The following is a 16,657-nucleotide window of genomic DNA, read 5'->3' as shown; positions in this document are numbered from 1 at the left end:
CCCCTCCGGCTCCCCGTGGCTGCTGGAGAAAGAGAGCTTTATTCAGGAGCACCTGGATTTATGTGAGGGAACCAGAAGCAGCAGGTGATGGAAACTGCCGGCCCAGTAGGCTGGCTTGTGGCCGGAGGGTTCTGGCAAGGTAGTAAGTGGGCCCAGTGGGTCACACTGTCATTTCCTGTTTCTCTACCCTCTTTGCTCCCTTCTTGTTTTTTTTTAACCGTCTTTCTATCCCAGCCTGCCTTCATCTACTGCCCCTGCCTTCCTGCCAGAATCACTTCCTCCAATAGGAAACAGATGAGGAGCTCAGAGTCTGAGGTGGCCGTGATTTGCCCTTCCATAATCAAGGCAACACATCTGACATACATTTTCACATAGTTGGGGTTAAAATACACCCTTAAAGATGTCATTTTGAAGTAATGCCCCCTCGCTAACAAAATTTATCAAAGGATATTTATCCCAGCCTGTAAACATCTGCACAAAATGTTCTTCTGTTTTAAAAAACAAGATTGTTAATGTTTCCTAACGGTGAAACAATTCTCTTGAGGTTTCATCTCAAGTGCTCAACACTGGCGACGACTGTCACATCTCAGTGTACCTCGTTGCTGACATGAAAACAAATTTCTGAATGCACACTAAAATAAACCGTGGGAGAGTGAAAGCCGGTGGTATAAACTTTTAGACCTCCACTCCTCAGATGAAACCACTACCCGGCAGCTATTCCACAAAAAACAGCATTCTAAACTGAACCAGGTGTGTACATGCCACAGTGGAGAGGTCAAAAGTGGAAACACATGATCCGTCCTTTCTTGTTCTTCTTCTTCTTCCTCCTGCTCTTCTTCCTCTAATAACAGCTGCCTGGTTTAACAAAAAAAAGAGAAAAGAAAAAGAAAGAAAGGAAAGCTCTGTGCTAAAATGGATCATTAAACCTTCCAATAACGCTTATGTAATGGGTAGTTCGGTGCATGGTGAACAGATTTCCAACCAGGCAACGAAAGCACAATGGAATTACAGAGGAGGGGGGAGACTGACAGGGAGAAAGAGCGAGAATCAGGCAGATGGATATTTACTGTAGGTAAAGTGGTGGACAGACAGTAGATATAAGTAGGAGGTGTCTATGTAGTGGAAAGACATCTGTTTGGTCTGCTCTGCTTCCCAGATCCTTTCACATCCACTAGACCCCCGTCGTACTGCTGTTCCTGGGTTTATTTCTGGCCAGCAGTTGAAATGAAGGACTCAATGTTTAGACATGAGCTGTTTGGATAAATCGGCCTGTATGTGTTACAGATCCTGTAAATAAAGCCCTGTATCACTGCGCCCTCAGAAGTACGACGTCTGAGACACATTATATTTCACCGAGATTCTCCCATGAATCAGCGTGCAGACCGTCCTCCTCTATTTCACTAAGTTTTATTACAAATGTGTTTACTGCTAATCAGTGTAATGGACTAGACTGTGAGCACTTGAATGTGTGTTTAACTTATATATTCTGTGAGCCTTGGGAGATGACAGCGCTCTTACAAGGATGGTGGTTGTAATATTGAATTATAAAACCTATTCAATAACCTGTCAAGAGCCCCTTTATCCCTTGTGGAGTAACATCTATGCCTTCTTTTATGTGTTAGATTTGTTATGAAACGTGGCTTTATAAAGTATTTATCAAGGCTTTATAAGCCACTAAAATTATAATCAGTTCAGGAGCCACCTCCAGCAGCCGAGCAGCTCATGTTGTTGAAAGCTTTCCACTCCGAGGCCTGGGCAAGACTCGCAGCATTTTAACTTCTGCCAGAATTATTCCTTGTGGATCAGTTAATATGAACCTTCATATCTCGTGTTGAAATAAATACCACTACAGAAAATCCTGGGGATTTAACGGCCTCTCTGAACTCTAATCCTTGATAGAAATAGAAAGGGCTGAAACTTCATGTTCATTTGACACATTTGGCAACCTGCGATTAAAATGTGAGATGTGTGGAGGTCTGTAGTAGACAGATGTGATTTTTCCCACTTTGACAAAATGAGACTGTCACAGCTGGACTTTTCTCACTTGCATATTGTACCTTAAAGCGTGTAATGCCTCACGTTCATATGCAGTGTAACGTTAGATAGTTTATGGCTCGGTATTATGCCAGGGCCGGCTATGGCCGGGAGCAGAGGCAGGGAGAATGTTGTGGTCAGCGGCGGGTCAAAGACTGCCAGGGCTCAGAACTGGCAGAAAGCCAGACCCCGTACGTGTCTGCTCTGAATGTTATTGGATTAACGCTCACCACACACACAGCTAGACTGGGAAATTCAAGATGACTTTTAACGTGAAAGGCCGCCAATAAGTCGCCATCATAAATTCAGGGACACATGCTGTCTGTACCGGCATGGCAGTCAGGCGTGTTTCCTCCGGGAGGCCAGGGCTGAGGGACTGTGTGATGGGGAATGAGGAGGGGGGGAGCAAGTGGGCTCTGTGTTGGCTGACCTTGCCTCTCAAGCCCCACAAGATATGATCAGAGTATGCTGGCATCTGTGGCCTCGCTTAATAACACCCAAGGTATCATGTAGAGAAGGCACAGTTTTCCACGTACGGACTACTGTGCCAATCTTACTGACATTACCCTCACTCACGTCAGATTATGCTCGTATACAGTGTTTTAAACTCAGACCCTGCTGATTTAGCATTTCCCGCTGCAAGAGAGGCCCATCCTGTTACATCATTTTTCTCCTAATTGCTTTAAGCGAGTAACTTAGGCTTGTCTAATGTGAATTTCCACATGGCAAAGAGAGCTGCTGTTGTAGTGCTCCGAAACAGTGCAGCGACAGCCCCAATCACTGTGTGTAATTTAGCAGCAGGGGACAATGAGCTAATCTTGCAGGGGGAGCTTATACTCCCAATTTAAAATCAATAAAGATGCATTGGGCTTTTTAGGACCTCCACTTGAGCAGTGCTGTAAATAAGAGCTCGGTTCGAAGCGCACAATTGTTCTGTCTATGTGGGGGGCCATTTTAAAGAAAAAACACTGATGGATTTGCAGCGGATTATGCTGCAAAGTTTCACACACATTCTGACACTAATGCACACAATTTTTCCTAATCATTTTGCTGTTGCACTGCAAGCAATTAGACATAATTATGTCAGTGGATGATTTCTAGTCATTCACTGAAGAAGTGACTTACAAGCAATCATTAGCAGCAGCATGGTTTTAAATAGTTGAAAGAAAAACAAGTGACACATGCCCAAACAAAAAAAAAGTTATGGTGTTGGAATTTGTAATCCAATTATCTTATACTAGTGAATAAAACACTATGCTGTGGTTTGCTATGATTTTCTGTCTCCGGCCACCGAGGACTTACTTAATGCCTTCAATCTTTTCTGCTTTCTTCTCTGCAAATTAATTTATGGTCTAATTACAGGACAAGCCTCCAGATATGAAGGAACACAAATCACTGGTCCTTACCAGATGGCAGAAAAACGGCACAGGATAATTGAAAATCTAGAAGTGGATCAATATTTAGAAGCCCAAGGTTACACGAAGTATGACACTACTATTAACATGGAAATATGATGCATTACATCCGCAGGCAAATTGGCTTCTGTTATTTGATGGTGAAAGAGTACTGACTGAAAAGCTTCTACTGCTGGTTCCGTAATGACAAAGATGCCAGTCTTGGTTTTAAACTGTCAGAGGTTAGCTACAACTTCTCATGCAATCAAAAATGCACCGCTGCAGCCTCGTGTTCATACCTGCAGCCACATGTGCACACTTACACGCATGCATACTGTTGGTCAGTGGTATGTGGAGCAGGTCTCGCAGTCTCCTTTATGACAGAATGCACCATGAAAGCTCAAAGCCCCACCGTGTCACAAACTACCGCTGGCCCACCCCACCCTTCTCTAGCATTTACCTCTGGCCTGTTAAAAATGATATCAGCTCATGGAGGGCAAGCATTAGCATTTGCATTTTATTGGAAGCACAGAGATTTAGAGCAGAGGATATATCAGCTCTGAGCAGACAGAATTAGTTAACAATGCATTACCTGCCTTTTATGGCAGCTATAACTCTTTTCCCCTGGTGGGGAGAGGAGATGAAGGGAGGAGTGGGGGGCGGCGGCGGTGGTGAAGGGGAAACACAGCCAGCAGAAGGTTGGTGGTGAGGGCTGTGTGGCGCAGGGAGAGGGGGGCATTCCGAACGAAGAAGCTTTGTCTGTGGCGCTTTACTGCACATTAAGTGTGATAGCTGCCCAAATTAGAGCATCGCATCGCAATCACCTTCACACAGATCAGTGCACTGTGCTGAGAGATGATGAGCCAGTCGTCACTGCAGACATTTTTATCTGACTGCAACAAGGAAGTGGAGACACAGCTGTTGGGCAGCTGTGCCTACATGATCCCAGCACAAGAAAGGCCACATCAAATTACACTGGACTCTGTGATACTTGTGACTTATAGCATTTTTTCCAAGCGTCTCTCAGACTAGTTTTTTTCTTTAACATGCAAGGTGGTCGTACATTGCACCGTGTGTGTGTGTGTTATCTGTATGAGTGCACATTTGTTTGCTCTTTTAGTGGCATCCATGAGCAAGCTGTAACTCTGATGATGCCCACTGCAGCAGTCCCTTTGCTCATCACAGCTGCACAGTAGCTCCCCCGAAACTCATTTGGTGTATTGTGCTGCGAAACGACCCACCTCTGCTGTGGATGATCCCCAGTGGAACTCATTTGCACTAGAAGTTACTAGTAAGGGGGGAGTATGTTTGAAGTGAAGAGAGGCCTTTACGAATAAATACATAAATTTACGCCAACATGGGACACAAAGAAGACACTTTGTGAGACACACCTGGCTAAAAAGCCGCGTGAAATTTATAGGTGTATATTGAAAATATCAAACTATTAATGTGCCCCGGAAAGCAAACACGCCTTTGCTGAACATGGCACAGACTGCTGCTCGCTTCCAGCAGAAGGTCCAAATCGGATTTCCTCCTTTAAATTTTCAGCTTCGATGAAGCTTCACTGTGTTGTGCTGTGGATCACGTGCCAAAACTGCTTCGACATCTGTATTTGCCACACATGTCAGTGTGGCAGAGCTCCCATGAGTGCCACACTGGCTTTCCTGACCAAACCTACTGGCCTGGGTTTGTCAGCAGACAGCTCCAGGCTCCATAAAACAGCCTGCTGCTCGCTCCCTTTGCCCAGCTTAATGGTCCCAGGGGCTGGATATTTACTAGTGACCTTTGCATTCCATTTGGAGTGTAAAAGCCTTTTTGCAAGGAAAATTCCATCACTTTAGACGTAGCCAAGCAGCACTGTGTGTGTGTGTGTTTGTGTGTGTGTGTGTGTGTGTGTGTGTGTGTGTGTGTGTGTGTGTGTGTGTGTGTGTGTGTGTCAGAGAGTGCCGCTATAAAAGGCAGCAAGAAAGAAAAAGATGGTGGTGAGAGAAGCACAAGACTCAACCTTCACTGCAGTTTAGAACTTATCTGGCAGTCTGTCTTCATTGCGAGACACAATTCCATATAAACAAGTCACATTTTAATGAGTAACTAATTTCCTGCTTTTGTCCTAATGGCTGGATTAAGAAAAATTGTAGTTGGTCGTTACATTTCGGAGTCTGGTTTTAGTGGAAATTGGCTCGTGCACCTCTTCCATGCCATTTTCTAGTTTAAGAAACAACCCTTCCTGACTTATTACAACATTACATGTTCTATGTGTTGCGTTTGTCATACAAGCTGCGGTGTTACACTCACTGAGTTTCCTTAATGACTGCATCATGACATCAAGTTAATAGGGGCTACCTCATTGGCCTGCGGGGTTTAAAGCACTAACCATCCCTGAACCATAATGACCCTGGTTCCTTTATCCAATTAAAAGCCAATGCCACAAGCCAAACAGCAAATGGAAGCAATTTTAAATAGTTTTCATGTGCTCTGCTTTATTTTTGGTACATTTCAGCCTGACATATTAAATATGCTGGTAAACTGTGTGAGATTAAGTTGAATATATGAGAGTTTGAGCTCTGTATGCATGAGTTGGTGGACCTTTGAGTGGGTTCAACCACGTCAGACGCTCGATGCTCAACACGTGAATCGCCACTCCCAGAAAAAGATGAACAATCACAAATGCACATTTATGAGTTGTGGTAGTGAGCAACATTAAGTGCTTCAACTGTAAATGACTTGCATAAAAACATCTGACTTTTGCATTGGCATTGTTTAACAGCACCATCTGCTGGGGAAAAGCAGCTGGTGCTCTGGAGACATTTTGTTCATGTAAAGAAAGAAAATGAGCCCATATTGACAGACCATAATTAAACTGCAACTTACCTGCATTTATTCTTTGCCCAATACAGACAGCTCTTGTCTGATATTAGGAAACCTCCTGATATTAAGTTACTGTTTAGTGCAGTGATGTAATTTGATACTCATTCCATCCAAATCAAGTAATATTTAAAATTAGGGTTTTCTTTAACAAGAACATCCCTTTCACACACACCCCACCCCCAAAAAAGCGAGCTGACAGCAACTTCGACATTGAAAATGTTTATTAAAGGGTGCTACTGTACACATATTTGTAACATTGCAGTCACACAAGAAATAGTCTACTTTTTAAAAATCCTGCACTGGCAAAAATTGGGGACAAAATATTTTGAATGAAAGAAAATGACACCAAAACAATTTAAGTGATAACAAGGGACAGGTTTTATGTACTGTGTGTGTATGAAAGGGGAGAAGATCACAGCCATCATTCACAATGCCGAATAAAGCTGAAAACTTCAGAAAAACAGAGCAGATCTTAGCCTGTAGACACCAAACATTTGGTCCTAAGAATTCATGCTGGAGCACAACAGCTCAACCTACAAAGCCAGCATCCATCTTCTGTATAAGAACCGACTACGCACTTTCCAGGTCCCAGACAAATTTCAAACATTACAGCCAAGAACAATCGTGATACTCATCACAATGGAACCTAGGAGGAATATTCCAATTATAAGCTGGTTTTAACGTTTACGATTAATATTACCATGATTCCAATAGAGAACACTCTGGTGAGCGGATTTTACTGCTTAATGTCATTTAAAAAATATATATATATCAAAGTATTACTCACTAACAAGATCAACAACAATTAAAAATGCAGGGCTGTCTCCATTGAGATTGGTCAGAGTCACGGTTTACATCTTTTAGCCACAAGATGGCAGAACCCTAATGACTGGTGTGAATGCTGGTTTCATTTCATGTGGATATAATGAAGATTGTCTAACCTGTGAAAATTATACTCGTACAAAAATAACACTGCAGTTAAAATGAAAGATCCAAACAGAGCAAAAAAAAAAAAAAGAAGTGTCTTTTCCTTAAACTGGTGATAGTGTGAAGAAATAAAAAACAAAAACAAAGAAAACCCCAAACTAAAAACGCACCAAACATTCATACGTTGAAACTTGGAAAAAAAGAAGAGAAAAAAAACCTACTACATAAAACAATAAACAAAGGAGTCACTACATTTGAAGACATATTTGGCTTTTGCCCGCTGCAGTTTTTCAAATTGAGAAGGTATAACCCTGCAGACAGGACAAACTGAAAAATCTACAAGAGATAAAAAGTTGTTTTAAAAAAAAGGAACCGATTATGCAGTCAGGAAGCAGCTGCGGTGGTCGCTTCCTGAACATCAATATATGGTCTCGTCCTCAATGAGCTCTTCAAGAAAAGAGCTGCAACGAACTTAAGACGGGAGCTTTGCACTCACCTTGAAAGAAGTTCACTACACAGCTTGTACCAGCTCTAGTTTTACAAGACTATGTTTGGGGAGCAGATGGTCATCTCTGTGGGAACACCATACTAACATAACCGTATCCTGTAAGCACTAAAACATGTGTTAAGATATTAAAAAGAAGGTAAAGAATACAAAGATAGAACAGTAGAAACTCTCCCCAGTAGCATTTTCACCCATGTCAATTACAGCTTCTCCTCCCGTCTGATGGATCCTCCTCAGCAGTCTGGGCCTTTGTGCTCCAATGGGGGCATGGATGGAGAGAACACAGCCGTGTCTGCTGTCTTTGTTGGACATGGTAAAGGTGAGGGATGGGAGTTTTGGGTGTGAAAAATGTTCGACTCAAGGTTGTCCCTGCAGTGGAGGAGGTCCTGTTTCCTCCTGCGGTGATGCACTCACGCACTGACGGCGTCCTTCTCCTTCTTGTCACTATCTTCGTGCCAGGTGAGACGTTCCTCGTAGAAGGCTATGACAATCTGTGGGCACTTATGATTAGCCTCCTTGGCGAGAACGAGATCAGCCTCATCAGAATCTTTCCTGCAAGAGATAAAGATCCATGTTCAGAACTGCGCATCTCGGCAGAAGATCGATACATTTTCACACTTTATAGTGCTTTCCTGTTCAAAGACGCCCAACAATCTGTACACATGCCAGGACTGTACTTAACATGAAATTGATAGCTTGCAACAATACTCCACAAAGTTGTCTGTATATTACTGGAAATGCATTGTACATTTTTCAGTTGTTGGCAAAATTCCATGTAAACTTAAAGAAAAAAAGAATTGGATAATTTAACTGCTGCTCTGCATAGTTTTATAAAAAATAAAATAAAAACTACAATACAGTCAATGCACTCGTTTTGTAAACTGCAAGGCTTGATTGAACTGATGTAATTCCTAGTTATGCTTAAACTATAATTCAAAAAAAAAATCTCATTTGTATGTGTTTTTATGCATTTCAGCAAACTATTGAATAACCATAATGGTACATTAAAGATCTTCTTTAAGTGGATTTCCCTCCATTTATTATGTGTATAACCTTCATTACTAGAAGCAGTAGAAGAATGAGAGCTGTAGTTTTCTTCTAAACTATACAGTTATGATGCAATAAAAAAAAAAAAAACACATAGCCAGTGCTTCTCATATGCAGAAACAGGCAGATGGAGCTTGTGATCTGCTTGGATCTGATGCTGATGTTTACATTTATTTTGTTTTTATATTCCGATTGATTTTCCAGTAAACTAAAAAAAAAAAAAAAGTACTATAAAAAAAAGGAACTCTGGTACAACTACTACCTCAACCCTTGAATAAGGCTTCAGTAGGCATGAGCGGCTCGGTACTACATATATCCATCCAGATAATATGCAGTTACATAAAGTTTTATGGTGTGGCTTGCTGTTTGTATATGAATGGACAGCCAGGCTATTAGCACTGCTAATGGGTAATTTGCAAGAGGAAATATGACACATTGAGAGCTGTCATTTAGAAGAATCATACCATTACAACTTGAATGTAGCTGTAGAAAGGATTGCAACCACAGCACAGCAGCAAAGGTTAACACTCGGAAACCAGAGGAACACCAACGCCACACCAGAAATATGAATAATAAGTACCTTATCAAAAACCAATGCAGAGTATCTATGAGACAGTCGGGTCATTCTTCATTACCAGAATGAAGTTGTTCAGAAAAAAAAAACATCAAGGTTTTCCTCCCCAGTTACACCTACTTGAACAGTACATCATTGCTGTGCTGGACTAAAAAGAAAACTGACTTTCTTTAAAAGTATCATCTTCATTTTAAAATGAATATACAATACTAAAAAATGTATCTGTATTAACTCCGATGCTGCAGTCGGTGTTTATCTGCCTGAAAAGTCTGGCCAAGAACACAGTGTCTCCATAAAGGCAGCTTAGAGTAATTTGATAACATCTCCTATCAGAAATTAAGAAAAACAAAAAACAAAAACTGTGCTCCAATAAAAAGTTGTCGCCATAGTATTACTGTTATTTGTGTTTTAACGATGCCGTTAGTGTACAACCCGATTAAAAATAAAACAGCTATCTTTAGGACTGCCCATGCAAGATTTCTAAAGACCACTTATATGTGTTTTAGTGATTTTAGTTTGCATGAATATATGGGGCCAACAATGAGTTTCATACGAAAATGTTTGGAAAATATAAACAAAACTAACCACTTCATAAGAAACATGAGGTCTCCACATGAGTCAGTTGCTCCAATGATCTTCTCTGGCTCCAGTCCTCTCTCAAAGCCACGTGCGACTAGGATTTCATCCTGAAGACAACAAACAACAATATTTACCCACACACCTGTAGCATGTTGAGTCCAAGCTTTACATTTTACACCAGTTGTGACTGAAAGTATTGGTAAACTAATGTATTTACAGAACACATCTACAGTTCTTCCAAAAATCAATCTGGCATGAAAACATATCTATGAAAGCAACTATTTTACAGATTCATAGGATTTTTTTAAGGAACTTGAAAGCTGAAGAATTCCCTGCACTAAATAAGCTGTTGAAGAAAAACAATCCACTGATTCAATTAATTTTTTACTGCATGCCATGTAAAACTTGCAATAAGTGAAAAATGTAAAAATGTAGGAAAAATAAAACACTCTTCAGCTGGTAATTAACGCATTAACTGTGCAGCTCACACACCTTGAGAAAGGTGCTGCCCTCACACATGCAAATGATTCACCAATTATAACACCTAAAGCTATTAATTTGATTTAAATGCACCATGTCTCCACTCATGTTAAGTTTAAACGCAAAACTCTGCCAAATAATTATTGCATCTAAGCACATTTCAAATGTGAAACAAATCTGCTAAACCAACACAATACTTGCCTCCTTTTTCTTTTTGGGCTTACTTCCACCCTCTTCGTCATCATCTGAGCTTCTCTTTTTGGAGCTAGTGGAGTCTTTGGAGCGTCCCAAGGGGCCTGAGCTTGATTTGCTGGCCCCACTGCTAGGTGTGGTGCTCCCACCACCTTTCTTGTAGGTCTTCATGAATTCTGAAATAAGCTCAGGGCAATCCAGATTCTTCTCTGGCTCCCATGTGTTGTGCTTACTGCGGAAGATCACAGTGCAGCAACTTAGTACAGTACAGCCACTACTCTTGATGAGACAATAATAGGACATCAGGCTTGATATTATAAACGTGACGTTTAAAAGTCTATATATGATAGCCATCTCACTCAGAAAGACAGCAATTAACCCCTGCCCTTTTGATTAATTAAATTCACATTGTTAACTGATAAAGTTAGGTAGTTTGCACAGTTTGTTTCTGAATGGAACCATGCACTAATATGCTCTAAAGGTTATCATTTGTGTGCGCACACAAAACAAAAGGGACAAAATATTACTGTGACACCAGAAAATGTACATGTGTGTGTTCTGTATAACACATAATCTACATAAATTAACATGCACCGGTTTACAGATCTGATGTTTACATTTATTTAGGTTTTTGCATTCTTAGAGATACCCCTTGCTGAAAAAAAGCACACTGAAACTAAAGCACATAATTTATTAGTAATATTAAATTGTATTTATTATCCATCCCTGTGGTGTTGATAGAGCTTAAGACTGTGTAGATGATCAAATGAAATCACTGGTTAGCAGACTGGTAGTTACTTACTCTGAATATCCTTTCCACTTAAGGAAAAACTCAACCCTGCCTTTCACCACCCTCCTATCCAGCACCTTTTCCACAACATATTCCTCCTCATCAGAGGATGAGGATTCCTCTTCACGAGACTTTTTTCCCATAGTAAAGTTTGTTGTTTAAAAGTACGCTGTTGCAGGCCACTGGCAGCTCCCTGTCGAAGATGAAACAACAGAGAAGCAACGTTAAAGAAATTCTTCTTTGCAGACTTCAAGCTGACATGCATTCACGCAGGCACCAATATGTGTTTTGTAAGAAACTTAAACAATGTTGACCACAATGAGTTTACGAATTAATGATCAGAAGATTTCCTTAACGTTACCCAACGGTAGCTAGCAAGATGGCTATCGCATATCAACGAAAGACATCATAGCATTGCCGTTTTGTTTAATTTGCAACAGGCACGACTAACCCTTCCAAAAATGCGAAATCGAAACGTCAACGAACTATCGTTCAGAAAAAGCCCGGTCGATGAAACCCTTAGAGACCATATAGCAACACTATTAAAACCACAGAGAAATAACGATATGACGCTGTGCTTAGCTACAAGCTAACCAATGGGCGTCAAAGGTAAACGTGCTAAACAAGGTAGCCTGCAAGCTAACGCTTCACCGAGCTAGCTAACTCTCATATCGAACCACGAATCGATACTTGCAGCAGCATGAAGCACATTGATGTACACATGATTTCTTACCGTTTGGATGCCTAAAGCGTCGCTTTTGACCAGCAAACCGTGGCAATAGCCCCCGTCTTTTGTGGACCAGCAGTATGCGAGGCCAACGTCGGCGCTACTTTAGCATGTAGCTTGAATCACAAAAAGGTGCTGTGCGCAAAAAGCGCGCGTTAAAGGCGCACAATAAATGTACCCGCCCCTCGGTCAGCTGATGACCTATATAGTCTGCTGGCAAATATGCCCCTTCATTATTTTAACTCAGTTCAGAAGCCGCTTGAGACATATTTATTGTAGTGCTCTGTGTTTTCGTGCAAAAATACATATTGGATGGAAACGTGTGTGTATATTTACTACTTTCTGCCAATGGGAGGTACGGTGGTGTTACTGCACTAAGGTACAGCTCCACCTCCACCTACAAGTCAAGAAACAGCATCATTTAGGACTGTAATGTACAGTTTTGACATGCTTCCCTCTACATTTCCCTCGGTACTGACTACCTTGTGTCCACTGTATGATTAATAGCACAACAACAGCATATACAAAACGGAATTTCGTATAAATTTTCTTTTACACTGGACATCCTCAACGTCTCTGACGGTCCTCAAACACAAGCCTGCCAGCAGACGATTGGACCTTCGTAATGATTGATTGCATTTGAGCCAATCAAGATCCAGTTACTTCTGACGACAGACTGCAGCGGGAAGCACTGACCAATCACCGTGCAGCATAGGCGTATACTGTGCTATTTATTGTACTGTTGAATAGCAGGCTAGGCTCGTCTGACGCAGATCACCTTTCTTCGGTCGGTTTACGAGGAGTCTTCAAGTATATACCTGCAAGATGTCGAAGGACGTAAGTAAAGCATTCGCAAAGTGCTGTGTATATTTTCATGCTTAGTGAATGTTTAAAAACATATTTGAAGCCATTGAGGCCACACAATGCAGGCGCCGTTTTCGTCGCAGCTGCAGTTGCTTTCCAGCATTGTTGGGCCGCCATTTTATAGCAACTGGGCCTCGTGGCCTTTTGTTCAAGCAATCAGCTGTATACGAAATTCAGGAATTTCATTGAGTGTTTATAGTCGATTGTCAGACACGAAAGGTAATAATGTTGTGTTAGCATTGAACGTTGGTGTGTAATTGCTGTTAGAGATGCTGATATTCAACGCCAGCAGACCGGTCTGCTAGCGTTAATGGCGGCCATGTCTCCCTCCTCCACCCTGTCCTGATTTTTAATATGTAGCGCAAGCAAGCTGTTAATTGTAAATGCATTAGCTGACGAATGGTACAAGTGCTGGTGTTGCACACTAGTGGACGTGCACAGATGCTACAATCTGTCTTGTTTATTGTGTAGGTCCCACGTGAGCCGGAGCAACTTCGCAAGCTCTTCATCGGAGGTTTGAGCTTCGAGACCACAGACGAAAGCCTGCGGGCTCATTTTGAGCAATGGGGGAGCCTTACAGACTGTGTGGTAAGTAGTTTTCTTTAGGAAGACCATCACCTTTGCTAAAGAACTACCTTTTTTGCCTTGAATTGAATTGCATGCATGTATGATGTCTAGTCCGTGGTTAAGGTGAAAACAAATGAGTCCTCTGTCTTCAGGTCATGAGGGACCCAAACAGCAAGAGGTCCAGGGGTTTTGGCTTCGTTACATACTCGTCAGTACAAGAAGTTGACGCTGCTATGGCTTCCCGCCCCCATAAGGTTGATGGAAGAGTGGTAGAACCTAAGCGAGCTGTTTCTAGGGAGGTGAGTTGGCCTGGTTATGCTTTACTGTCTTAAAAACTGAAGTTGCATTCAGAAGGGTAAGTGTAATTAAAGCCTCAAATGTGTTTCATAGGACTCAAACCGACCAGGTGCCCATGTAACAGTCAAAAAGATCTTTGTTGGGGGCATCAAGGAAGATACAGAGGAGTCACACCTGCGGGATTACTTCCAGCAGTTTGGCAAAATCGAGGTCATTGACATCATGACCGATCGTAACACTGGAAAGAAAAGGGGCTTTGCTTTTGTCACCTTCGATGACCACGATTCAGTTGACAGGATTGTCAGTAAGTACAGCTTTTTCTCAGTTGCAAGTGTTGTCAGATGTAGCCAATTCATTGTATGGTTGTCCTATAGGCTACTAAACTGTATTCCATCTCGCAGTCCAGAAATACCACACTATCAACTGCCACAACTGTGAAGTGAGGAAGGCCCTCACGAAACAGGAAATGCAGAATGCTGGAATGGGAATGAGGGGAGGTCGTAACAGCGGTGGAAGGCCCTATGACTGCGACAGAGGCTTCAATCAGGGTGTGACATTTTGGATAATAGAGTTTACTTGTCTTGATTATACTTATGTAATGACAAAGACCTTATTTTAAATGTTTGCTTCTTTTGCAGGTGGCAGGGGGAGATATGGAGATGGCCCTTACAATTGCAATGGAGGTGATGGTGGTAAGTAGGCCATTTTGTCTTGCGCAAGTGTTTTTCACCTGGTAACTTGGCACTGTGCTCAAAAATTTTATTCAGTTTTTTTAAAAATTGCTTTAAGGCTATGGAGGTGGCCCAGGTGGTCCTGGTGGATATAATAATGGCAACCGTGGATATAATCAGGGTTACAACCAGGGGGGTGGTGGTGGAGGAGGAGGCGGCGGCTATGGCGGAAACGGTTATGACAGCAATGGTTATGGTAAGGTTTTAACTCACCTTGGCAATTATCATTCTATGCTGAAGATGCGTTTTACAAAATTTGGTAAATTGTCTAACTACAGGCAATGGAGGCGGTGGAAACAGCTACAATATGGGCCACTACGACCCCCAGGCGTCAAACTTTGGCCCCATGAAGAACAACTTTGGAGGTGGCGGCGGCGGTGGTAGCAGGAACTTTGGTAGGGGTCTTCACGTTAAGTCAGCACATACCACTATATATGCTGAGGTTTTTGTGTTGTGTTGCTAAATGGTTTTTGTTTCCAGGTGGCTACGGAGGCTCAAACAATGGCGGTGGCTATGGCCGTCCAGGACGATTCTGAGATGTCACGGTAAGAATCTGCTTGAAATGTTTTTTTTTTGTTTTTTTTTTTTGTATTGTAAAACCAGTTTGTCGTTTCAGGGAATCATTAAGTGCAGATAACCTTTAAACAAATTCACTCTGGATGTCAGGTCATACAAAGCCAGTAGTTAACAATGTTGTTCCGTATTGTTCAACAGGACTGAGTACTTAGGAGAGGAGAGCAAGGAGAGGAGAGCAAGCGAATTGACAGGGCAGCTGCAGGTTTACCTCCCTAAATCTGCTCAGCCAAACAGTTGTGGCAGGTTACAGCTGCTTCAAGAAGAGATGTACAGTAGATAAATCATGGAGGGCCTTCATTTAAGCATTTTTGTGTTGTCGTTTTTTTTGTTGTTTTTTTTTAAATCAAACTGTGTTTCTGGAAAGAAAGCATTCCATTGAGGTTTCATGTAGATCTTTTAAGTATGGTTTTTCTTTGTAACTGCATCAAATCAAGCTGAAATAAACCATCTTTCAGTTTTCTTTTTTAAAAAGTCTCATTAGCCTCTTCAGTGGTTTGGGAAAGGGAGGGTTCACTGTTAGCTACTGCACAAAGTGGGGTTCAGGAACATAATTTTACATCATGTGAGGAGTCTGAAAACTCATCTTGTGATGTGAGCAGTCCTGCACTAGTCACTACATAATACACAAATCAGTACATGTGCAATACTGGTTGAGGAATAAAAAGTGGTGTGCAAAGGGTATCATCATAAAGAGTCCATCACTTGGTACAGACTCTACCCTGATTTCTGCAAAGATCATCTGGAGAATGCTAGCTTACATGCAAAGTCTTTAAGGCTAGCCATGGAAGCAAGCTGAGGGAGAGAAGTAGCAAAACCATCGCCAGGATCATTGAAGCAGGGGAGAGTGAGAAAAGAGGCCTGAGGCTAGCATCTGCCAAAAGGCTTAAATGCTGTCTGTAGGTAAGACCAGACTTCTCAACTACTGATAGTATATGTTGCTTTTGTCATGTAGCTGGTAGCGAGCTGTGTAGCCCAGTAATGATGTAACCGTAAACAAGTTTTATGACTTGCACCAATGTTGACTGGTAAAATTGGCCTCTGTAATTGTGCATAGAGGTCCAATATATTGCATGCTGTGAACAAAAATCAACACCTTTATTTATTTGGGAAATTTTGTTTTGACTTACTCTTGTTTCTGCTTTCTAGGCATATTGTCGCTAAAATCTGACTTCATTTCAGTGACAATGGCTGTCAGGTAAAAATCAAAACTTTGCACATTTATCACATTTTCAGTTGGTTTTTATTTAACCTTATTCTCTTTTTCCTTTTTGGACAGGTTATCTGAACAATCATGCTGGTGCTGAAGATTTTTTTTTAACTCAATGGAAGACTGCTGTGCAGTGAATTTTTATTTTTTAAGAACTTTTTTTTAATAAAGTCTCTTTTATAAAACATTCTGCTGTGGTTTCAGTCGATTGAAAGGGTATGAAAATGTCCTTGGATACATGAATGACAAGTTTAACATGAGGGATAGGTCATAACCACATGAACTAAACATGTGACTT

The 16,657-nt window shown here is 41.6% G+C and overlaps 2 protein-coding genes across 4 annotated transcripts; one reads left to right on the top strand and one right to left on the bottom strand.

Annotated features, from left to right (window-relative positions):
- Positions 1–6,499: 6,499 nt before the first annotated feature.
- On the bottom strand, positions 6,500–12,294 carry cbx5 (chromobox homolog 5 (HP1 alpha homolog, Drosophila)). 2 transcript variants are annotated; one of them, XM_022211340.2, is made up of 5 exons: positions 12,124–12,289; positions 11,403–11,583; positions 10,610–10,832; positions 9,935–10,035; positions 6,500–8,280 (listed from the first exon to the last, which is right to left on the bottom strand). In XM_022211340.2, exons 2-5 carry the CDS (start codon positions 11,531–11,533, stop codon positions 8,139–8,141), a joined length of 597 nt encoding a protein of 198 aa, XP_022067032.1. In that variant the 5' UTR covers positions 11,534–11,583; positions 12,124–12,289; the 3' UTR covers positions 6,500–8,138. The 2 variants fall into 2 exon arrangements, with proteins under 2 accessions (XP_022067032.1, XP_051805062.1); XM_051949102.1 differs by lacking the exon at positions 11,403–11,583 and having other exon boundaries at positions 12,124–12,294.
- Positions 12,295–12,810: 516 nt separating this feature from the next.
- Positions 12,811–16,546, top strand: hnrnpa1b (heterogeneous nuclear ribonucleoprotein A1b). 2 transcript variants are annotated; one of them, XR_002596487.2, is made up of 11 exons: positions 12,811–12,954; positions 13,453–13,569; positions 13,701–13,847; positions 13,939–14,149; positions 14,247–14,393; positions 14,484–14,537; positions 14,635–14,772; positions 14,855–14,971; positions 15,057–15,121; positions 16,299–16,347; positions 16,429–16,546. XR_002596487.2 is itself a non-coding variant. In XM_022211339.2 (10 exons), the coding sequence occupies exons 1-9, from the start codon at positions 12,943–12,945 to the stop codon at positions 15,110–15,112; spliced, it is 999 nt and encodes a 332-aa protein (XP_022067031.2). In that variant the 5' UTR covers positions 12,811–12,942; the 3' UTR covers positions 15,113–15,121; positions 15,291–15,623. The 2 variants fall into 2 exon arrangements, 1 of the variants encoding a protein (XP_022067031.2); XM_022211339.2 differs by lacking the exons at positions 16,299–16,347; positions 16,429–16,546 and adding an exon at positions 15,291–15,623.
- Positions 16,547–16,657: the final 111 nt, after the last annotated feature.

This window comes from Acanthochromis polyacanthus, chromosome 6, assembly GCF_021347895.1.
Source record: "Acanthochromis polyacanthus isolate Apoly-LR-REF ecotype Palm Island chromosome 6, KAUST_Apoly_ChrSc, whole genome shotgun sequence".
In the NCBI taxonomy this organism is placed as follows: domain Eukaryota; kingdom Metazoa; phylum Chordata; class Actinopteri; family Pomacentridae; genus Acanthochromis; species Acanthochromis polyacanthus.
The sequence above is the reverse complement of the archived record's forward strand: the minus strand, read 5'-3'. Positions and strand labels throughout refer to the sequence as shown.